The sequence below is a fragment of the Stegostoma tigrinum genome, chromosome 1 (genome assembly GCF_030684315.1).
Source record: "Stegostoma tigrinum isolate sSteTig4 chromosome 1, sSteTig4.hap1, whole genome shotgun sequence".
NCBI lineage: Eukaryota > Metazoa > Chordata > Chondrichthyes > Orectolobiformes > Stegostomatidae > Stegostoma > Stegostoma tigrinum.
Genome location: NC_081354.1, coordinates 141,456,338 through 141,481,310, shown reverse-complemented (window position 1 = coordinate 141,481,310; position 24,973 = coordinate 141,456,338). Strand labels below are relative to the sequence as shown.

At 40.7% G+C, this 24,973-nt stretch overlaps 1 protein-coding gene across 7 annotated transcripts in view; it reads right to left on the bottom strand.

The window, feature by feature from the left end:
* The window catches only part of ubap2a (ubiquitin associated protein 2a), a 101,136-nt gene extending 81,493 nt beyond the window's left edge, over window positions 1–19,643 (bottom strand). For 4 of the 7 annotated variants that reach the window (XM_048528757.2, XM_048528731.2, XM_048528766.2 and 1 more), the window contains exons 1-3: window positions 3,570–3,696; window positions 3,209–3,286; window positions 2,722–2,832 (exon numbers count right to left, since the gene is read on the bottom strand). In XM_048528757.2, coding sequence (XP_048384714.1) covers window positions 2,722–2,832; window positions 3,209–3,286; window positions 3,570–3,659 — 279 coding nt within the window. In that variant the 5' untranslated portion in view covers window positions 3,660–3,696. The other 3 variants (XM_048528739.2, XM_048528749.2, XM_048528783.2) reach the window with 3 other exon arrangements.
* Between the last annotated feature and the right edge of the window lie 5,330 nt (window positions 19,644–24,973).

The window sequence follows — 24,973 nt, the reverse complement described above, 5'->3', positions numbered from 1 at the left end:
AAAGGAGCTTAAAAATGTCCACCTCAGTGTCCTCTTTGACCTGAATAAAAGTTTTGCTCAGCATTATGAACTGCTGATTCATATTCCACTGCTCACCCACTAGCCTTTTTTGTTTTACCAGACTAATTCTGAAGAATTTAGACAACTTTCTTTTTACCTTTCATCGCCCTTATTTAAGTTGAAGATCCTGGTTTGATTTCCATCACTAAATTTGAAATTGTTGTGATCACTACCTCCAAAAGGATCCTGAACTATGAGATCTATCGTTAATCCAACCTCATGTTACTTGATCTAGAATAGTTGATTCTCTAATATCCTGAGCAAGAAAACAGAAAAACAAACCTCAAAAAAAAAGTATTTAGAATGCTGACCAACGGCCTAGATTAATTTAGGGTATGATTGGCATGGGTGAAGTGGACCAAAGGGTCTGTTTCCATGCTATGTAACCCTATGACTCTAGGAAACAAAATCAGACGCATTCTGTAAGCTCATTTTCCACGTTACCCTTGTCTGTCTGATTTATCCAGTCAATGTGCAAATTAAAATCACCTACACAATTGCAACATCCTTCACACAGCTTCCATTATTTCCCCAATTTTGTTTTACATCACATCAACTGTTTGATGATCTGAAAACTATTCCCACCCGTGACTTCCCTCCCTTATTTTCACCAAAATGATTCTACATTATCAACTTCACCTATAAATCAATACTCACCACTGCACTAAATACCTTTCTTTGCAAAGCTACCCCACCTCCTTTTGTCTTTTCCCCCCCGTTTTTGCCGAACATTGAATACCCTTTGAGTTACCAATCTTGGTCACCCTGCAACTACATCTCTATTATAATGAAGAAATCATTAATTTTTCTATTTGCGCCATCAGCCCATTTATCACATTACAAAAATACTATGCGACTTGCATACAGACATTTTTTAAAAAGCCTTAAGCTTCAGACTTCTTAGCTATTACTCTGGCTGTATTTTTTGTTACACTCTTCTGAATATATTTTCTACCCCTTCCTTTTACTCGCCTCTTGACTATGTTTTCACACTGCTCTCATTTCCATTTCATTTGTAAACTTTCAACTGAAGCAGCTGGCGAGGTTCAGTAGCCTGATTCCTGGGATCAGAAGGTTGACTTTAAGAACTGAACATTTTAAGCCTTTATTCATTAGAGTTTAGAAGAATGAGGTGCAACCTTATTGAAATACAAGAGATTCTGAGGGTGCTTGACAGGGTACATGTTGAGACATTGCCACTAAGGGGGATCCTCAAACTAAGGGGCATATTTACAGAATAAGGGACACTTGCTCCCTAATCAGAGCTGTTGTCAAAGTGCAGACAGTTAAAACCTCAAATACTATCAAGATCCCAGATACAAAATAAAAGTCAAATATGCTACCATGAAGTTCAATTTGTTTAATTATAATCAGACACAATAGCTTCACTTAAGAGCGCAATCTAACTTCTATGGCATTCCACAATGCTGTACTTTGAGGATTCATACCCAAACTTAAGACTCCTACCCACCTCTATTTTAAGGAATAATTGGTTGAAATTCCCTAACTTATACACTCAAGATCTAAAGTCAGTTGTGAAGGGCAGGCAAATCATGAGTAACTTGAGTCTCTGTCTATTCCCCAATGGTTACAGGTTGGGAGCCTCAAAATATTTTTTTAAGTGGTGCTCATAACTGCTGATTAATTGGTTACTTTATGTCTAGGTGTTGTCAAGATAGCAAAAATCTAGCAAAATGGTGTAAACTAGGAGTCAAACCTTATTATCTAAACTGGGTGTTGGTGCCTGTACATTTACCATGCTCCAAACATTTCAGGTAAACAAACAAAAACACTCTAAGTCACTTAAGGTAAGGTCAAATAGAAGTTAGTAATTGCTCAAAATTCACTTGAGAGAGTATTTCCAAGTTATGTGCAAGCTTACTTAAAGTGCTCATTGCAGTGGTTCAAAGCAGCTCACTACCAACTTTTCAAGGGCAACTAGGGATTGACAATAAATGTTGACCAGACAGGGATGCCCACATCTTGAGTGGGGTAAAACAAAACACATTAGTCGCAATCTTACAACTGAAAGATAATGAATGCTACTTGCAACATACATAGACAACTTACTCATTTAAACAAAGACCTCAAATCTGGACCCATTCCAGACCGTCTCCAGGAATTTCTGCTACAACACTTGTTTCGTTAGCGCAAATTGGCTGTAACGTGCTTGATGAATAGTAGACGCCGTTTGGATAATGCAAGCTTTCTACTGTACAGGTATAGCGATTTTCTAATTTTCAATTTCAATTTCCCTACCCCTACAAAGCTTCCCTACTTTCTGAGCATTAGGTTGCACAAGAATACAACTATAATGTTACATGATAAATACCTGTATTTCATTCCATATTCAAAATAAGAGTTAGGGACTGTACACTAGAAAACCTTTGACGAAAATGCTCCCAGGGCCTGTCAACACTTTTCTATCAATCACGTAGAAATGCTTACAATCTGACAACTTGCAGTCTTCAATGAAATCATTTTAACACAAGCTCAACAGGATGCTCAGTTTTAAGTTTGTTTTTGAAAGTTAATAGCTTCGAAAAGTGCATTCAGATATACCTTTTCCAAACTGTGCAAATAGAAAAAAAAAACTACTCTCCCCATCAGGGAGTAGTCTAGTGTCATAGGAAGTGAACAACAAAGCGTCTTCATTCCTACCGTATCCGAATTTCCTTCTAGGAGTACATTGATTGCTTTGTTCACATCACCGTTGCAGTCATGAAGTGCAACTATGCTTTCATCTGGGTTCTTTCCAGTGACTTCCATCAACTAAAAAGAATTTAGAAGAATGTATTATTCCATTAAATTGTAAATATTTAATCTAAATTACAACAATTGTAGAACATTCACATAGCACATGCAATTTTATTCAAAAATTGAGATTGAAAAATACAAAGGAATTAATGCAGAGCTTTCAGAAAAGAGACCTGTTCTCAAATTCCTCAACCACATGAGCCTAAGCTTTCGTACATTCAGATTTAAATGTCCTGAACACATCAAAAATAAATCTCAAACTCAACTCATACTATTTATAAAACTACACATTAAGAAAAACTTTGTCAAGTGACTTAGCCACTTGATGCATTTGTTGATGACTGCAAGGGAGAAATCTATTTAAGAAACTGCATTACATATTGAGTCTTACCTGCTTCACTTTCTCTTCGAAATCTACATCAGTCTTATCACAGATCATTTGGGCAAGTCGAATTTGTTCTGCTGTAGCCTAAAACCATCAATAGTTCAGAATATGCTTAGTTTCAAGGAACTACTTTGTATCTGATAAAAAGAATTAGTTAAACCTCCAAGAATCATTCTAAACATGCCTTGTTCATTAACTGGGAGATAAATAAAATAGCCAATATTCTCCTGTACCCCCTTCTCCTCTATTAGGAGGACAATTCTTCAAACAAATCAAGCAAAAATCCATGGATCATTACAGTATATACATTTTTTTGAACTCCATTTGCCTGCCTAAGTGTGCACTGAAAAGCAATTCAGCCTCTTACCTGTACTGGCTTCTGTATCTGTGCGCACGTCTGAGCCTGTATCTTGTCCCGAGCGCCACGAGATCGGTCATTGCCCACTGAAGACATCATATACAGTATATACAAAACAATGTACAAAATAGAAAATCTGTAAAAGGAACATTAAGTTTTACAACTCATGCATGTATTTCAGTTTTTAAAAAATCTAAGCTCCAGCAGGAGTCAATATCTGACCAATGGATGGAACGGCCTCCGAGCACTAATCAACAATTCTAGGAAAAATAATTCCAGGTTGCTTCAGGATTTTTGGATGGAAGGATAAATGGCAAAAAGGAACAGGATGACACATCAGCCATCAGCATAGTCAATAATGCAACACTGGTGGAAAAAAATTAACCCAAATTATTTTGGTGGAGCTGTGCAGAGGCTGATACACAGAACCTAACACCCGATATCAGCATTGAACCAGAATGCTTCCCAGTATTTAAGAGTCAGAGTAATACAGCACGAAAACAGACACTTCAGTCTAACTCATTCATGTTGACCAGGTGTCCTAACTGGCCTAGTCCCGTTTGCCTGCATTTGGCCTATATCCCTCTAAAACTTTCCGATTAGAGTCACAAAGTCAAGAGTTGTACAGAACAGGGGTACAGAAAGAGATCCTTTGGTCCAACTCATTCATGGCAACCAGATATCCTGAATAAATCTAGTCCTCTTTGGCAGCAGTTGGCCCATATCCCTCTAAACCCTTCCTATCAGATACCCATCCAGATGTCTTTTAAATGTTGTAATTGTACCAGCCTCCACCACTTCTTCTGGCGGCTCATTTCACACTTGCATCATCCTCAGCATAAAAGGGTGGATTCCCTTCTTGGGAATGTACTATAAACTTCCCCAATAGTGAGCAGGAAATTTGAGAGATTTCAGTTACATAGAAGAATAACAATTTTGTATTGGTAGGGGATTTTAAACTTTCCACATATAAACTGGGATTGCCAGAGTGTTAATGACTTAAACTGAGAGCAATTTATTAGGGGAGTACAAGAAAATTTTCTGATCCAGTATGTGGATGAGTTCACTGAAGAAGGCACAAGACTTGACCTACTGAGGGGAAAAAGGCAGGCCAGTGACTGATGTCAGTGGGGGAGCATTTTGAGGCCAGTGATCTAAAATGGTTATGGAAAAGGATAGACCTGATTTAAAGGTTGAAGATCTAAACTGCAGGAAGGCCAATTTTGACAGTATTAGGCAAGAGCTTTCAGAAGTCGACTGGGAGCCCATATTCATAGGTAAAGGGGTGGGTGGTAAGTGGGAAGCCTTCAAAAATGAGGCAAGGCTCCAGAGATAGCACGTTCCTGTTAGGGCAAGGCTGGTAGGTGCAGGGAATGTTGGATGACTAGAGGAATTGAGACTCTGGTCAAGAAAAAGGAGGAAGCACATGTAAAAAGTATAGACAGCAGGGACCGAGCAAATCCCTGGAAGGGTATAAAGGCAGGAATATACTCAAGAAGGAAATCCAGAGGATAAAACAGGGACACGAGATAGCTTTAGCAGTTAGGGTTCAGGCGAATCCAAAGGGATTCCACAAATACATTTAGGACAAAAGAGTAACTAGGGAGAAAATAGGGCTCCTTAAAGATCAGCAAGGCTGTCGAACAGCAGAAGATGAGTGAGATACTAAGCAGGATATGGAAGCTAGAGAGCTTGGGGAAATAAACAATGATATTACTGCGTACAGTTCTGGACACCACATTACCAAAAGGATGTGGATGCTTTGGAGAGGGTGCAGAGGAGGTCCACTAGGATGTTGCCTGGTATAGAGGGCGTTAGCTATGAAGAAAGGTTGAGTAGATTAGGATTATTTACATTCAAAAGACGGAGGCTGAGGGGAGGCCCGATTGAGGTCTACAAAATCATGAGGGGTATAGACAAGGTGGATAGCAAGAAACTTACACCCCCCACCACCACGCCCCAGCCCCACCACAAGAGTGGGGGACTCAATTACTAGAGGTCATGAGTTCAAAGTGAGAAGAAAAAAGTTTATGGGAGATATGCGTGGAAAGTTTTTTTACGGAGGGTGGCAGGTGTCTGGAACGCACTGCCAGCAGAGGTGGTAGACGCAGACACAACAGTGTCTTTTAAGATGTAGTGGACAGATACATGGATGAGGTCATGAGGTGCATGGAGAGGATAAATGAACAAGGCCTTTTCCCCAGGGTGGGAGGGCATCCAAAACTAGAGGGTATTGGTTGAAGGCGAGAGGGGAAAGATATAAAAAGGACCTAAGGGGCCATGCTTTCTCACAGGGTGGTGCACGCATGGAATGCGCTGCCAGAGGAAGTGATGGAAGCTGGTACAATTACAACATTTAAAAAGCATTAGTTTATGAATAGGAAGGGTTTAAGAGGAATATGGGCCATATGCAGGGGAGGCAATTGCCTACCAGTATTAATCGCTGAACTGTTAATTTGGGAACCCGGATTTGAAACCCACCATGGCAGATGGTGGAATTTGAGTTCAATAAAATATCTGGAATTAAGAATCTAACGATAACCATGAATCCATTGTCGAAAAAACCCATCTGGTTCACTAATGTCCTTTAGGGAGAGAAACTGCCACCTTTCCCTGGTGTGGCCCACGTGACTCCAGACCCACAGCATTGTGGCTGACTCTGAACTGCCCTCTGGGCAATTACGGATGGAGAATAAATGTTGCCTAGCCAGCAATGTCCTCATCCAATTAATGAATAAAAACAAAACAGGGACTAGATTTAGGATATCTGGTCTGTTGGACCAAAAGGTCTGTTTCTGTACTCTTTCTGCTGCAGAACTCCAAACACAGAACCATTGGAAATTCGTCAATCTTAATTTGGCACCATTTGTTCTGACACTAACTCCTCTCTTTCTAGAGAAGCCCATGAGAGGAAACATCCTCTCAGTACTTATCCTGACAAGCTTAAGAATTTGATATGTTTCAATGAGACCACCATTCATTCTTCTAGACTCAAGTCAGTTGGTCGTGTCCCAAGCTGCTTAATCTCTGAACCCAAGACAATACAAGCACAGAAACGTCTGTGAAAGGCCTTCAATTAAACAATACGTTTCCTAAACTAAAGGGGTTCAAAATTGCTCACAATACTCCAAATGTACAGGAGTACCTTGTACAAGTGCACTAAAACTTCCCCCATGTTTCATTCAGAAGTTGCCCCTGGCCATTGATCTGTCTTTCAGCACCTGCAGTTTCTTTCCATTTAAACAATATTCCGCTCCTTTGTTCTCTTTTGAAATGAATAACGTCCCATCTTCACACATTATTCTCCATTTGCCAACTTTCTGCCATTACTTAACCTACATATCTGACTGTAAACTTTATATCCCTCTCAGTCTGCCTTCCAACTTATTCTGGCATCATATGCAAATCCGGCGACAGTACTTTCACTTCTTTCCTCTCAGAAATGAATATATTTTGTAATGAATTGTTTTCTTCTTTCATTCATAGCATGCGGTCTGCATTTATTGCCCATCTCTAATTGCCCAGAGGGCAGACCAATTGAGAATGGCAGTTTCCTTCCCGAAAGGATATCAGTGAACCAGATGAATTTTCCCTGACCAAAAAAAAAATCAACACTGGATTCACGGTCATCATTAGATTCTTAATTCCAGGTATTTATTCAATTCAAATTCCACCATTGCTCACAGGATTCGAACCTGGAAACCCTGGATTAACAGTCCCAAAGTACCACTAAGCCAACCCTCCCCAACAGTCCCAGCACTGTTCCTGGTGGAACCCCACCAGTCATAGGTCACCAGTGTGAAAAAGCAATCTTTATCCTTGCTCACTGGTTCCTGCCAATGAGCAAATTCTCTATCCACACCAATTTACCACCTCCAACACTGGGGACTGATTTAACCTTCTGCAAGACTTGTCAAAGAGCTGCCTTCCAAAAGTCCAAACACGCAAAAATAAAAATCTACTGAATTCCCTCTAGCCACTCTGGTTGACTTCCTCAAAAAACTCTAATAAATTAGTAAGGCACTATTTCCATTGTTCAAACCCACGTTGACTCTGCTTGATTAGATTATGATTTTCCAAATGTTCTGCTATTGCTTTTAACAATTGATTCCAAAACTTTTCCAACATATATTAAGCCTGTTGGTGTATAGTTATCGCTTTGCCTTGTCAACCTTTTTGAATTGGGGTGTCACATTAGTAAAAACCAAAACAACTGCAGATACTGTAAATCAAGAACAAAAGCAAAGTTGCTGCAGAAGCTCAGCACTTCTGAGGAAGGATCACCAGGCCCGAGATGTTAACTCTTTTGACCTTCACAGATGCTGCCAGATCTGCAGAGCTTTTCCAGCAACTTGGATTTGTGTCACATTAGTAGTTTTCCAATCCTCTGGTACATCACCAAATCCCAACAACCATTGGAAAATTACAACCAATGCATCCATGGTATTGTATCTGACTACCTCTTTTCAATTTATCTAACTGCAGAAAACATCTCTACTTTCCCCACAATAAGACAATCCAAATCATTGGCTACACCTGCATGTTTACCTTTCACAAGTCATGTATCAACGGACCCAGATTCCTGTGTACCACGACAATCTCTTGAATAATAGGCTGCTTTACTATTGTTCCCACCAAAGTCAGCAATTTCACATTTTCCCAAATTATACTCCACCTGCCAAGTTTTCACACACTATGCCCAGAACTTTTAGGCATTGCTGAAAAGATATCTAAGTCAAACCTTTGCACCTCATACTCTGACTGGGACAGGAGAAACTTGGAAAGGGAACACCTAGTGCAGGGTAGGCAATGGCCTAATGGTATTATCACTGGGCTGTTAATACAGAGACCCAGGCATAATATTCTGGAGACCTGGATTTGAGTTCAATCATGGCTGATGATGAAATCTGAATTCAAAGAAATCTGGAATTAAAGAGTCTGAATGATGACCATGAATCCATGGTCAATTGTCACCAGTTCACCAACGTCCATTAGGGAAGGAAACTGCCATCCTTACCTGGTGTGGCCTACATGTGATCCCAGCCACACAGAGGTGTGGTTGATTCTTAACTGCCCTCTAGGTAATGAATGCTGGCCTAACCAGTGACACCCACATCTCTTGAATGAAAAGAATTATACAAATTGAGAACAGGCTGCTTATTAGTTGGATATATGGTTAGCATGAGGACCCAGCTTGATCTATTAACTCTCAACCTGGGCCAACTGATGAACATTTTATCAAAACACATAGGCCAAGTGGTCAAAGGCATTTGCTTGGGGTTCCAACAAGAATGCTAGTCTTTATGAATGCCTCAGATATTAATAAGGGAGCAAAATGCACACAAGTCCCATTTCTTACATAGAATGGAGCTGGGAGAGAGGACATATGGCTAATGGCACGTGAAAATGAAACACTGCAGGCCAAGTGAATCTTGAAGGTTTCCAGTACAGCGTGAATTCTTTTAAAATTTCTCCAAATATATCTAGTACTGGACTATATCCCCAAATATGGCCAATAGTGACTGAGTGCAGTCGGCGTGTTGCCTATGCAAAGTCAATGGAACGTGGTCGATACAGTCTGCAAGTCAGATGTACAGGTTATATGCCTGGCATCATATTGACAGGTCTATCACATGGCTCATTTTGTGCTAGATAAAAATGTTTGGCAGAATGGCAGTATCTTGTTCATGGAGAATGCCACGTGTTTATTGCAAAGTAGCAGTGAGCTGGTTTGCTTCATCCATTGCCCAAATTGAGACAACTTTCCTCTTTGCCATCTTCAGCAGTTCCTTGAATCAGAATGACTTTCTTCCACTTTGGAGGTGTGGACTACGGTAGTTGTCACAAGTAGGGCAGATGGTATTTTGAAGACAGGTGGAATGTTTGAGGTTTTACATGTTCATTCCAATTTGAATCTGGCCGCCTCCTGCTCCTGCAAGTGAAGGTGGAAGTGGATGAGATCTTGGCACACATTTCTTCTCTAGTTTGGGCAGACTGGGAAGAGAGCTATCCACTAGTCGGTGGGATAGTACTTTTTCGCCCAGAGACGGCTGGAGGGTGCCTCAAAGCTCACCCCCACCCCCAACCCCCTGTCCTCCTGGTACCCACTTACCCACTTGTTATGACGGAGATTACAATAATTAAGTGGCTTTGGAAATCTTGTTTCAAAACATATGGATGATGACAGTGTTATTACCCTTCCTTTAGATTTGCTCTTTTTTTCTGAGGGCATTGCTAGTAATATTTCCCTAGGGATTTATGATGTCCGTTATAAATTGCTCATGTCCCAGACATGCATAAAAGGCCCAGTATCACTACAGCTCTAAACTATAACCAAGGTGCCTAGCTTGAAGTTTTAAAAATTGTCTGCCATCTGAAGAACAGCATGTTCAGTGATGATATATTTGTTGAATTTCGTTTGCAATGTCTGCCATCATTTAAAAGGAGGTACCCAATATTGCAGAATTGATCCTATGTCTAGAAGTACATTGCAGATCTTGACAATGAGCAGTGACCAGGCAAAGCAGGTTGGTTGCAATAATGTGGTTTTGATATGTTCAGCCCAGGGGCCATACATGAAGCACTGCTGGCCATGAGCAGCTGTCCAATTTTCCAGCGCTAATTTCATCATGCGCACCCCCTTCTATTATTACCTTTAAGCCAACACTGGCTCAGTGCAAAGTGCAGAATAGCATTGCAAGAGCAGTACAAGGCAACTTGAAGCTAAACCACAGGTTGATGAAACAAAAATAAAAAGGAGATAGCAGGAAATGACTATAATGGCACTTCACACTTTACCCCCGATTCAATGCAATCAGACCAGACACTGTTTCAACTCCACTTTTCTACCAGTTCCCTGGATCTCTTGATTCTGAGAAACTGAAAATTGGTCTACTCCTGCCTTAAACAGATTCAGTTATCAAAACTGACTATGACAGTCGTAGGATCCAGAGTCATACCACACAGAAAGAGGTCCCTCGGATCAATTCATCCATGCCAAACAGGTTCCCTAAAGTGAACTAGTCCCATCTGCCTGCATCCCTCTATACCTCTTATCCATGTACCTGTCTGAATGTTTTTTTGAACATTTCAGTCCTCGCCTTGCCGAACGCACACAGGTCCTGTCTCCGAATCCCCTTCTACAACTTATCAACAACTGACATCACACCCACTGGTCTGTTGTTGCCAGGCTTTTCCCTGCAGCCTTTAAATAACATTAACCACCCTCTAGGCTTCCAACAGCTTACCCACAGCTGTTGATGATACAAACATCTGACTTGGCAGGGGGGGGGGGCATATTCTTCCCTGGTTTCCCATGATGTCCAGGAATTTATCTATCTTTATGTATTTTAAGACTTCCAGCATCTCCTCTTCCGTAACGTGGACTCTTTTCAAGCCACAGAATTCCAAAGAATCACAACCTTTTGACTGAACTAATTTCTGCTCCTTTCAGTCTTAATTAATTGGCCCATTAAGTTCAAGTGACCCTATGTTTTGGATTCTTCAACGAGAAGCGGTCATGTGTTCTTACCTTATCATGCCACCTCAGAACTTTGTCTGTTTCAATCAAATATTTCTAAACTTCCAATAACTACAGTCAATTTACCCAGCTTCTCATTGTAGAGCAAGCATCCTAGTCTAAGGACAAAGTTAATGAACCTTTACTGTACGGCCACCAACACAAGTATATCTATAAATATAAACATAAACATCTAAACTGTGCACAGTATTCCAGATGTGGCACTGCAATTGTAGCAAGACTTATTTGACTTATTCTTCAATTCCCTTGGACTGAAGGTGAATATGCCTGTCATCTTTCACTTGCTTGCTATAATTACGTTATCTTTTTGCTTTCCTTGCCCATGTGTAACCAAGTCACTTTAAACAAAGCCTACAAGTTACACAACTTTCAAAATAAACTGGCTTTTCTTTGGACCTGTAACATAACTACCCTATTCTGTACACTATCTCACTTGTCAGTATTTTTGCAACCTCCGTTCTCCCCCTGCTTACTTTTACATCTTTACCTATCTTATCTGTCAAGATAAACATATTTGACAATTCATATTAAATCATGACAGACAGTAAATTGTTAACACTGGCCCTTCTGGCACTCAAGTCACAGCCTGCCAGCTTGAAAATTCCCACTCTTGGCTTCCTGACTGTTAGGAAGTTAGTCCATCTTCAATATTCTATTCATGCTAATATTATCGTGCATGTTAAACATTGAGCTGCACCTTTTGGAACTGCAAGTATAGCAAACCTACTGGTTCTCCATCTTCCCTGCTAGTTGCGGGCTCAAAACATTATACGTTTTAAAGATTTTCCTTTTATAAAACAATATTGACTTGCTCAAATGAAACCAAATATGGCAGAAGCTGGAAAAGAGTTAACACTAAGAGTGATAGGGCTTTCTTCAAATCTGAATGGACAGCTGGAAAATGCTAGTATTTATAACATCAACTGAAGAGAGAAAAAGGCAAGCTGAACAAACAGCGAAGGTGCCCAGAAGCAAAAGGCAAAGTACCAATGATGGTAAAGACATGGCGGCAGTGGGTGAATGGGTTGTAATAAAAACGAGGGTCAGAGATCATGCTCTAAAATTCTTAAAGCCCATGTAGAGTCGAGTCCTAGAAACTGTAAAGTGCCTTTGCAGACAATGTATTACTCCCCCACTTTGCATGGAGCACCAGTGGAGAACCAGGAGGCCCAAGAAGGAAACGTTGCTATGGGGACAAGGTCATCTCTTGAAATAACAAGCAACAAGAGGTCCAGGACATTCTTACAGACAGAGCAAAGATATTCAACAAAGGGGTCACTAGCGAGTTTTGAGAAGAGGGGTCACATCATCTGTGCTTGGTCTCACCAACGTGACTGCACATTGAACAGAAAACGCAGTAGGCTAGACTGAAACAAGTACAAATAAAATGCTGCTTCAACTGACAGGTATGCAAAGGACCTTGGCTAAGGTGGTGAAACAGCAAGTGCCATACATTTGCGACTGCACAGCAAGGTGCCAAGGGGTGCGGGCAAAAAAAGTGTTAGAGTGAGGAAAATGCTGACCAGGACACAATGAAGGGAATAGTCCAAACAGAATGCTGCCAGTGGAGAAGGAAGATATTTTGATGATGGTATTCTTCTGGAGGTGAATGACTGCCAAGGATGGTCCTTCAACAAAATCAATGGAAAGCAAGAACAAAGGAAACCGTATTGCTGCTCTGGGAAGGGAGAGAAATGGGCGAGGGCAGAAGTGCAGGAATAGGTCACAAACAGCTATCCTGTCAACTAAAACTTTGGGGGGTGGGGGGAATCCTCAATAAGGAAACATAGATATGTTGGAAACCCCTTTGGAATAGATGGGATGAAAGAAACTGGAAAGAACAAAATGGAGTCCTTGCAGGAAGCAGGACGAGAGATGGTTAGTCAAGGTAACTATGGAAGTCAGTAGATTTGCAGTGGATATTGGTTGGCAGCCTATCCCAGGAATGGAACAGTAGAGTCGGAGACCAACCAGGTGAAAGTGACAGAAGGATAGACACTGGAACCTGATCAATTATTTCAATTTGAAGTAATCAATTATTCCAACTTCAGAGAAAAGGAAGCAGTATCAATGCAAGTGTATCAAAGGGTTGTGGAAGGTTGATTCTCAGCCTTTGCAAAGCAGAGGTCATCATAATAAACAACAGCACCAGCCCCATCAGTAGGTATTTTTTAGAGACAGAGTCAGGCTAGACCTGAGAATAGAGAACAAGTGCAGAGGGAGATATGCAGAGTAGGTAAGGGGAGCAGAGAAATTAAGGCAGCTGATTTCATATCAATAGTTCAAATCATAAGGCTTTATATCAATACATAAAATTTAGTTAGCTGTAAATTCCCGGATTTTTGTCAACATCCAGGAAATAGCAGGAACTGCAGATGCTGGAATCAGAGTCAATACAGTGCAAAGCTGGAGGAACACAGGTCAGGCAATGGAGGACCAGGAAAGTCGACGTTTTGGATTTACACTCCAAACCCGAAACATCAACTTTCATGCTCCTCTGACGCTGCCTGACCTGTTGTGTTTCTCCAGCTCCACACTGTATTGACTCTGCTGAACATCTGACGTCAGGCAAATTAGCATGTTGCTCCCTTGCATTTTTCAAAGAGCGTGAAAAATGATGTTACAACGGTCAACTTCCATTCATGTATAATAAAGATGTTATATTGCTAAAATTTCTCAGTTCTGATAAAAAATAAACCCAAAATATGAATGGTTCCTCTCTCACACAGCCAGAATGGGGTGAGTCCATTTGTGTGAATTTATAATTTAGCAATACCCTGTGCTTGTCATAAAAAAGTGTGTTTCAACAGGCTAACCAACACCTAACAGCTCAATTCTCCTCCTGCCTTTAAGTAAACATCACATATCTCCAACAGCCACAGGCCACAGATCCATTGAAACACAATCCTCCTCAGTAGAGAGAAGTCTGACGGGATGGAGTCGGCAAACAAAACACAAGTGAAAGCTCTAACTCTGAATATGTTCTAAAAATCGAGATTTGATAGATTTGAGATTACCAATACATCAAGACTAACAGGGAATGTGTGGGGAAAGGCACAATAACCTTGAGCCACAATAAGTGGTAAAGCAGGCACAACAGGCTAAATGGTCTACTCCTGTTCCTAATAAATGCTCTCAAAACCCTGTCCCTTTCACACTGCAGTCTAAATTTCAGCCCTACTATCAACACCAAAATCTTCACAAACAGCTGAGGTTATTGACAGCTTCACCCCTAATATCCAAATCTCCCTTCAGCTCTTGCATGGACGGCAGCATAATTACTGGTGCCACAGGACTCCCAACTTAGTTCAAATTCATCACAGCAAATTGTGAAAAAAAAAAAATCAATAAACCTGATTTCTGATATTCATGCACAAAATTATGGGGAAAGCTTCAGGGTTATTGGAAAAATTGAACTGGTTCATTAATGTTTTCACGGAATATCATGACCTGATTTTCTCCAAAGATAACTAAACCACAATACAGTTGGAATTGTTCTATGAAGTGTTCAAATGTTAAGAAGTAGAAATGAAGTGCTTCGAAACAGTTGTCAGATAGCAAGCAACTGTGCAGACAGTAACAGGCAATATTTCAAGCTGTTGACTTTCATCAGAACTAGAAAACTCAGATGCAACATTAAATTAAGGTAGAGAGAAAAGTTATTATGGGGTGGAATGCAGGAAAGATTCAATAAAAGCACAACAAGGCAAAACAGCAACAGAGCAAGCAACAAGGTTATCTAGAATCAGTGAGAATGTGAAGAGACGAATCAGCAATAGCTGCTGTTCAAAACAAATGCCAGCAGAACTTGCTGCTAAATTCCAAAAGGTTGAAGAATACCCAAGAGGGAATATATTGGCCCTCAAGCTTATATTAAGCTTCACTGGACCAGTAGAGATGTATGGGAGAAAAATCAGAAGGTCATCAGAACCTCAATTACACACAAAAAAAGCATCCCATAAAAGGAATCACCCAATCTGTTTGTTATCTCCAAAGCACCAACTCCAGTGCAAGGAGTTGAAAGTAAGATTTCAATCACTTTAAAAAAGTCTGCAGGTATGAGAGAAATAGAATCAAATGCTACCATAAAATGAAGACATAGAAAATTAATGAAATCTATTGAGACCAGATGACGTGCATATCCAATTAAAAGCATCACGCCTTGAACCTACATTGAGTAAACACCGCAACAGAAGGCAGCCCAAGTTCAAGACAAACTTGACAAATGAAAGCTGGCAGGCAATTTAATCAATTTCATACAAATCAGTTTCCCCAAAGAATTTTTCAGTCACCACTTTAGATTCTACCCCTTCCTGGCTCAGAATAAATTTTCCATCTTTGCGCATTCTTCACAGGTATGGACAGTCTATTTAATCTGTGAATAAAATTAACTCAATTCAATTCATTTTGCAAGGCAACTAAATGAAGTGGTCAAGTTACTCAGTTGGTAAAATTCATTGCTCAAAATGGGGCTGAATTAGCAATCAGCTGAAAGGCAACTTGTCTCACGGTCGAGAGGAAAACGCTTCCAGCATTCGTCTGATTAGTACACCATGGTTTCAGCTGAAGGACTCATAAAAACAGAATCAAATCGTCTTTGGAGATAATAAGAACTGCCAATGCTGGAGTCAGAGATAACAGCGTGGAGCTGGAGGAACACAGCAGGCCAGGCAGCATTCGAGGAGCAAGAAAGCTGACATTTCGGGCCCCGAACCAAAGGGTCAGCTTTCCTGTTCCTCTGATGCTGCCTGGCCTGCTGTGTTCCTCCCGCTCCGCACTGTGTTATCAAATCATCTTGGATGTCCAGTTTAGAGTTAGCAACTTTCCATGATTTTGCCCAGGCTAACATAAAAAGAGGCATTATAAGCCAGCAAGGGCCAATGGAATTGAGATAAATACATTCAGAAGAACACCACAGGAAGAGAGGTTGGACTCAAGAGAGATGACTAACCACGATAAACATGGTTTTTAAGAAAGACAGGTATCCCAACTTCTTTGTCAAAAGAAACTTGAATGTTCTTCTTTCAAAGTCAGTCTATACTAATGGCTAAATCTATTGCATTGAATGAGATTCATTCAACTCCAGTGGTTTACCCTAAAGCATAACTTTAATAGCAATGGGAAATTCACCTTAGTACTTTAATGAATATCCAAGTACTTCCATAATTTGTTAAAAGCAGTGTCAAAACATGCACAATCCTTGCTACCTCCTTTTCTTGTAGATTCTCTATCCTCTCCTGAATATCTTTGTCAGACAGTCCTCAGGATTAGATGGCTTGTTTCTTTGCTTCTATGAGTTGCACGATCTCTGGAAAATTCTCTGATCAAAACAAAAGACATGTCCAATTTGTTTGGTCTTCCTCGAAGTCTCCTTCCATTCTGTGCATGCCCTACCCAATGAAACTGGCTTTGAATCATAACTGCCTCTAAGCCAGGCATGTTTGCTACTATTGGATTGTATTTCTTGCCACCGAATACAAAGCAGGGTGGAAGGGTGAGCTGTGAGAAGGATTCAAAGATGTTACAGTGCTATGGACAGGCTGATTAAGTGAGCAAACACACATGCTAATGCAGCATGTGGATAAATGAGGTTATCCATTTTGGGAGCAAAAACAGGAAGGCAAATTACTTGAAGACTGCAAGCTGACAGGGGAAATGTTCAGCAAGACCTGGTGTCCTTGTGCACCAGCAGTAAAAGCAGCAAATTATTGACCTTCAACAGCAAGAGGAATTGATTATAGGAGCAAGGATATTTAACTACAATTACAAAGAGCATCGCTGAGACCATATCAGAACATGCAGTTTGAGTCTTCTTATCTTAGGAAGAATGTTCTTGTAGAGGTTGTGCAGTGAAGATTTGCCAAATTGATTCCTGGGATGACAAATCTGATGTACAAGTAGAGAATGAATCTGTAGGACAGTATTAACTGTGAGTTCAGAACAATGAATTGGGGGTGGATGGAATTTCTTAGAAACCTATAAGTTTCTAAAAGCGCTAGACAGGTTGGATGCAAGAAAGGTGGAGAGTCCAGAACCCGGGGTCATAGGATAAGGAATAAACCTTTGGGACTAAGATGAGGAGAAATTTCTTCACCCAAGAGGGGTGAGCCTGTGGAATTCACTACCACAGAATGTGACTGAGACCAAAATAGACTTTTCAAGATTACGTTAGATATAGCTCTTGTAGGTCAGGGGATATGAGGGTGGGGAGTGGTCATCATACTGAACAGCAGAGCAGGCTCAAAAAATTGAATGGTCTACTTCTGTCTTCTAGTTTCTATGAATTTTGACAAACCTTGAGAACCTGGTGGTGCTTCTCAAATGCATTCAAGTGGCAGCTATCATTTGTGCATGCCTCCGAAACACACAGATGGTGGTAATCACTGTTGCCCAATAAACCAGGAACTTTAGTTTCAGGTCCAAGATCCTGACAGACTTTCCCTCAAATGGGGAATGGTCTAGTTGGCAGAGTGGAAGCAATGATGAATTTTGTCGTTTTGCCTCCCTTGGTCCAGAGATGCCTCCCGGAATACAGAAAAGAATCCAAGTTCCAGGATCTTACCATAGATTCAAATCATACTGGAAGTGCAGTTCTGTGGAAGCATGTTGAAAAACAAACATGGTGTTCCATGTGCTCATTAAAAGGCTTTCCCATACCACAATATTGATGATAAGCAGGCATTCAGTTACTACCAAGTGAATTCTTAAGTCACAAGGTTCAACATTCCAGTTGCTCTCCAAACCCTGACAGCCAAAAACATCAAGGCAAATAATGCTTGCAGCCTGACTGAAGCTCTGTCTTTAGGCTAATCAAGTCACCAAAGGCTCATTTCCTTCTTGGTAGGATGTAAAAGATCCCCTGGCATTATTGTGAAGACAGGTGGTGGGCTTACTTTGGCCGACATATATCCCTCAATCAACAAATTATCAAGTCATCAAAACTGGTTCTCTTTGGGAGCTTGTCATGAGTTTCTAACATTACAAGAGTGAATACATCTTGCAAGTACTTGGATGGCTGTTAAATGTTTTTGAGGCAACATGATTGCAGTTTTTAAATCACCTGCCACTCCTGCCCAATTCAGTTCCTCATGTTATCACAACCACAAATACTCTCCCACTTTACCCTGAACAGGAGGTTAGCAGACTGCACAACTGCAACAAGAATGCACAGCTAACATGTTCAACAAGACCTGGTACTGGACTGAAAGCCAATTTTTCTGAGTTAGTTGCACGGAAGCCAAATCCAACACACGCTCATTGGGCAAGTCCATCCTGGCCTCTCCTCAAGTTTAAACTTCAAAAAAGTTAATCCATTTTTAAGCCTAGAAAGCTAAAGCCAAACAACTTTGTATCCACAAAATATTCTAACTCAAATTAACACACCAACATGTAATGTTTTGATAACTTCAGTACTTGGGGCTCCAAGAATAAAACTTAAGGCAGCTCTCAAGTCTAAAAATAGGATGTCTGGTATTTTGTAATCAGGAGGGTCAAGATCATATTTCTTCCCCCTCCCAACCACAATTTCTTTCCTCCCTATCCACGAATCAAACTAACCTCAAATGAAAGCTGGTTCACGCAAACCAGCCATAAACTTTATTCGATAAGATTTTATTCACATTTCAGTTAAAACGTTAAGATTTCAACACTAAGTCGAAATAAGCACATCCTCCGTTTAATTCCAAATACAGAATAAAAGTACATCTCATTCATGGTAAACATCGAACTCAAGGTTGCATTCTTTCCAACTCGAGGATCTTGAATGTGCGTTGAAGTTACCATTTGATCTCATTAACCGCACACCGTCTCCAATAGGATCCCACCTTACTAACGAGTTCAAGTTACATTTCGTCGGTTTTTTAAAACCAATAACAGGGTATACTGAAACAACTACCAAACAAAAAGGAAAACACCCAACTTCAAAATTAAACTACTGACGGTTTAATTAAACTAGCAGGAAGGCAGAGATGTCTCCCCCAGTACAACCCGTCCACAACAACTACAGCTTAACACCACAATATACCAAATACCACAGGAGCTGAAAAAGTGAAAACGGGGGTGGGGGGGGGTGAGGATAGAAAACGCTGGAAATACTCGGGTCCAGATAAAACAAAGCTAACTGTTCAGGTCGGTGACCTTCCATCAGAAACGTGGCTACCGGTCCAAGACCCAGGCGGTGGGGTTGCGTTTGAACAGTGCCCGGAAGAGAAGATGTGAGTAGATTAGAAGCCCTGACTCCCTGGGTGGGCGACTTTGGGACACAGAGTCCGCTCTCCAGGAGTAGGCCCCTGCCATTAATCCCCATCCCCCACCAGACTCGGACCGACACCATCGAGCCCACGCCGCACGCCGAAGAAGCGGCCTCCAGCCCACGCGCACACCGTCACCTTTCCGTTAGCTCCGCGCTGAATTGAAAAGGCCCAGGTGCGGCCACGAGCCGCACTGAAAGCGTGCCTGCGGCGTGAGCGCTCCTACCGCCGCTCAATTACCTGCCAATGTGCTCACAAAGCCGTGCGGCCCACGTGACTGCCTCAAATCCCCGCCGCCATCTTACCATGTGACGTCACGGAGCGTCGTACCGTCAACCGCTCCTTTTCAGAAAAAGCCTTTTCCGAATCAATAATAGTAACAACTATTTCATTAAGGTCATTCGTTTGTTTTTCCATTCCAAAAGACGAAATAATTTCCCGCCCCTCTCCCTCCTTGTTTTTCCATCTTGTGACTCGATGACTGACGTCATTTTCGAGCGCCGTTGCTAGTAGTGATGGTGATTGTGTATTGATTTGGGGGAGCGACTGGAGTGTAGTAATTTGGACAAAGGTTAGATAAATTACAATCACAATTAATATAAAAGCTATAAATATCCCAAGTTAAACAAAAATAAAGTCTTAAAAAGCATTCATTTGGTTAGGTTCTTTGAAGAGGATAGCGACGTGGAGACCATCTACAGTTGTTTTGCATAGAGAATGGTGAAGGGAAGAAAACTATTACTACTTTGTTTTTCTTCATTTGTTTTGAATGAAGATGCAGACCGAGACTGAATTATAACGCTGCGTGATATCGTTCTCAAGGGCAACTGGGGATGGGCAATCAATACTGGCCGATCAGTCAGCGATGGCAACGTCCCATGACTGAGTACAAAATCCTCCTTATGTATTGCAGTAGTAACAGAGTATTAAACATAAATGTGATGAACTTGGAAACTTCTGATGATATGGTGAGAAAATTACTAGAGATTGTCAAGGATGACTAATTTTTTTCAGAATTACAAAGGATATACATCAGAAAAACATGATTGATCTGTGTTCGTATGTACAAATTTTATTTGTGTGTGGGTATAGTTGACATAAATACTTTCAAAATGCATTGGTAAAACAAATTGGTCATAGCATAGAAAGATGCTATCAGCCATTTGCATTGTGCAGCTCACCATGAAGTCAATTCAACAAGAGCCATGCACGCAACTGCTTTCCTTTAGTACGTTTCCCCCTCAGATAATTCTCCAACACCTTTTTGAAAGACTGTTTTTGGTAATATCCTTGGTCCTGTTATGCTGCTTAATATTAATTAATACTTAGAGTCTGCTAAAGAATAGATTAACTTTATTTAGAATCCTAAGAGTTATAAAGTTATACAGCACCGAAACAGACTCTGATACAACTGGTCCATGCTGACCAGATATCCTAAACTAATCTTGTCCCATTTGTCAGCATTTAGGACATATCCCTATAAACCTTTCCTTTTAAGTGTTGAAATTTACCAGCCTCCACCACTTTCTCTGACAACTCATTCAATACACACACTACCCTCTCCATGAAAACTTTACCCCTTTAGGTTCCTTTTAAATCTTTCCCCTCTCACCTTAAGTCTATGCTTCTACTTTTGGACTTCCCTACCCTGCCAAAAAGACTTTGGCTGTTCACCCTATCAATACCCCTCATGATTTAATAAACCTCTAAGGTCACTCCTCAGCCTCCGATGCTCACGGAAAATAGCCTCAGCCTATTCAGCCTCTCCCTATAACTCAAACCCTCCAATCCTATGTACATCCTTGTAAATCTTTTCTGAATCCTTTCACCTTTAACAACATCTTTCCTACCACAGGGAGACCAGAATTGCACACTGTATTTCAAAAGTGGCCTCACTAATGTCCTGTACAGCTGCAACATGACATAACATGTCCTATACTCAATGCACTAACCAATGAAGGCAAGCATGCCAAATACTGCCTTTACCACCCTTTCTACCTGCAACTTCACTTTCAAGGAATTATGAACCTGCACCCCTTGGTCTCTTTGTTCAGCAAAACTCCCCAGAATCCTTTCATTAACTGTATAAAGTCCCAGCCTCGGTGGCCTTTCCAAAATGCAGCACCTCACACCCATCTAAACTAAACTCCATCTGCCACTCCTTAGTCCATTGGCCCATCTGATCAAGGTCCTATTGCACTCTGAAATAATCTTTGTCACTGTTCACTAGACCACCAATTTTGGTGTCATTTACAAACTTACTAATCATACCTCCTATATTCACATCCAAATCATTTATAGAAACAGCAGTGGACCCAGCACCGATCCTTACAGTCTGGGATCAAGTCCCACCTCCTCCAGAGCTATAAGATAACATTTCTGAAGAGAATTATTAGGAAAATATCCATTAGTGTGTCATAGTCACAGATGTATCCAGCACAGAAACAGACCCTTCGGTCCAACTTGTCCATGCCGACCAGATTTCCTAAACTGAACTAGACCTATTTGGCCCGTATCCGTCTAAATCTTTTCCATCCATGTATCCGAGTACCAGTTCCTCTGGCAGCTAGTTCCACAAATGCAGCACCCTTAGTGTGAAAATGTTGCCGCTCATGTTCCTTTTAAATCTTTCCCCTCTTACTTTAAACCTATGCCCTCTAGTTTTGCTCTTGCACTGCCTTGGAAAAAGATTTTGACTATTCACCTTATCCATGCCCCTCATGATTTTATAAACCTCTATAAGGTGACCCCTCAACCTCCTATGCTCCAGGGAAAAAAAGTCCCAGCATGTACAACTCAAACACTCCAGTTCTGGTAACATTCTTGTAAATTCTTATTGCACCCTTTCCAGTTTAATAACCATCTTCCCACAATGGGGTGATCAGAATTTACACAGTACTCTAAATGTGGCCTTACCAATATCTTGTACAGCTGTAACATAACGTCCCAACTCCTGTAATCAATTCTCTGGCTCATAAGACAAGTGTGCCAAATGCCACCTTCATCACTGTGTATACATGTGATGGAATTTTCAGGGAACTATCTACCTGTACCCCCAAGTTACGTCTGTTCAACAAAATTCCCCAGTGTAAGTCTTGCTCTGGTTTGTCTTACTGAAATGCAACACCTTGCATTTATCTAAATTAAATCCAACTGCCATTTCTCAACCCATTTAATCAAGATCCCACTGTACTCTGAGATAAATCTTCTTCATTGTTCACTACACTGCCAATTTTGGTGTCATCCTCAAACTTACTAAGCATGCCCCCTATACTCTCATCTAAATCATTTATATAAAAGAACAGTGGCAAACCCAGGACTGATTCTTGTAGCCACTGCTGGTCACAGGCCTCCAGTCTGAGCAACAACTCTCTACTGCTACCCTATGTCTCCTACCATCAAGCAATTGTGTATCCAGTTAGCTAGCTTTCCCTGGGTTGTAATGAATCTATCTTGAGGAATCTTGTTGCAGGCTTTGCTAATGTCCAAGTGGACAACGTCTTACCACCATCTATCTTCTTCATAACCTCAAAATATTCAAATTTGTGAGACATGATTCCCCATGCACAAAGCCATGCTGTCTATTCCTAATCAGTCCCTGTTTTCCATAGGCATGGAGATCCTGTCTCTCAGAATCTGTAGTTCTATGGCGTTTTCCTTGCAACCTTTCTTAAAGAATGGCACAACATAAGCCACTCTCCAGTCTTCGGGCACCTCACCTGTGGCCGTCGGTAATACAAATACGGGCCCCACAATTTTTTCCGACTTCCCACAACATCCTGTGTGATATGTTTAGATCTGCTAGCTAATGAGATCAAAGGCATCTTAATAAATAAAATCCAACTTGCAGTTATAAGTAGGGGGTGTAATGTCCACAGTTTAACCTTTGGAATGTGAGAGTCAACAGGCCAGTCATGCTCATATCTATGCTGACTAGAATAGGTAGATCATTATCTTTTTCATCAGTCTTCACAGTGGGGAAAGTGCATTCCACTCTGTTTATTTTTAGTTTTGCTTCATCATCAAATGCTCCAGTATCATCAGATAAGTCAACAAATGCAAAATATGAAATTCGATGTATGGAAAGCAAGATATTTTGTGGAGGGAAGATACTGAAACTTAAAGCACCACTTTTTATCCAGACTGAGTTACTTACTGCAGTCAAAAGTGAAGCCATAGCCAAATTGGGTCAGAATGAATTTGATAAATCCTTTGCATCCAAAGGCAAGGCAATTTATGGGTTTGAAAACTGATTGTGGTTAAAAGGGATTTCTGCAGAATTAGTTCATTCAATAAACTATGCTTTTTGCTGTCCCTGAAGAGAACCTGCAGTGATATGCAGAGATAATGAGAACTGCAGATGCTGGAGATAATAGACTGTGAAGCTGGATCAGAGAGCTCTCTGATGAAGGGTCTAGGCGCAAAACGTCAGCTTTTGTGCTCCTGAGATGCTGCTTGGCCTGCTGTGTTCATCCAGCTTCACATTTGTTACCTCTGCAGTGATACGCCATCAGTTCCCACTATCACCATCTGCTGCAGCTTGTCTGCAACTACCTGCGTTATCCAACTATACCTAAGTCACCTAAATACTCTCCACCTTGCCCTTTATAAGATTTTTGTAGCTTTTGAGCATTGATCGATTACTACCGTTTTCCATCCTGAATGTCATTTTGTAGAATTCTTGCTCTTATAATTTCACACACCTCAACATTCGTCTTTTGTTCTGAATATGGGTTTTTAGCACAATCTTAGTGTCTACATTGCAAAGGCTTCTATTTTATCCACATAGATCTTTTCTTATTATCTAGATTCTTTTAAATCAACAGAATAGTGAATAGAATGTGGCATCCTATGAAGTTTGTTTTTTTTTGTTACAAGTTGAGTTTTCGTTTACTTAACATGTTTTACATCTGCAAAAGTTACTTATGACTATCTCTATCTTCTCCTAACTTCAGCATCACATTGGTTATCATTTGTCCCTCATGTACAAATTTACATAGTCCAATGTGACTCCATCTGCTTTGACTTCCTTCTCATGATGTTCACACTTAAACCATATTCTAAGCATCAAGATTTTCCTTGATCTGCAAGATTTTGTAAGGCCTCTTCTGATTCCACAAGTAGCACTCTGTCATTAGTATACAAGTTTATGTTCTTGCCTTCACTTTTTAATCCAAGGATATACCCAATTCGAGAAATTTGATGAGTGCAGAACCATATTGTACTCCTCTCTTCATTTGAAAAATGTCTGAATGGCTGTCTTCAAGACTCGCTATTTGGTCTGAATATAGGTTCTAGATAAATCTCTAACCTTTGATGTTTATATCATATTTCAACAACTCTTTCAATTTTTGGTGATAAACATGATCGCCTACTTTTCACAGTTCACAAAGCATTTTTAAAAATATTCACTTGTGGTATGTGGGCATCACTGGCTGGCCAGCATTTATTACCCATCCCTAGTTAGCCTTGAGGAAGTGATGGTGAGATGACCTTCTTGATTTGCTGCAGTCCACCACACCATTAGGCAAGGAATTTAAGGATTTTGACCCAGTGATAGTGAGGGAACAGTGATATGTTTCCAAGTCAAGCTGGTGAGTAGGTTTAGATTAGATTAGATTAGA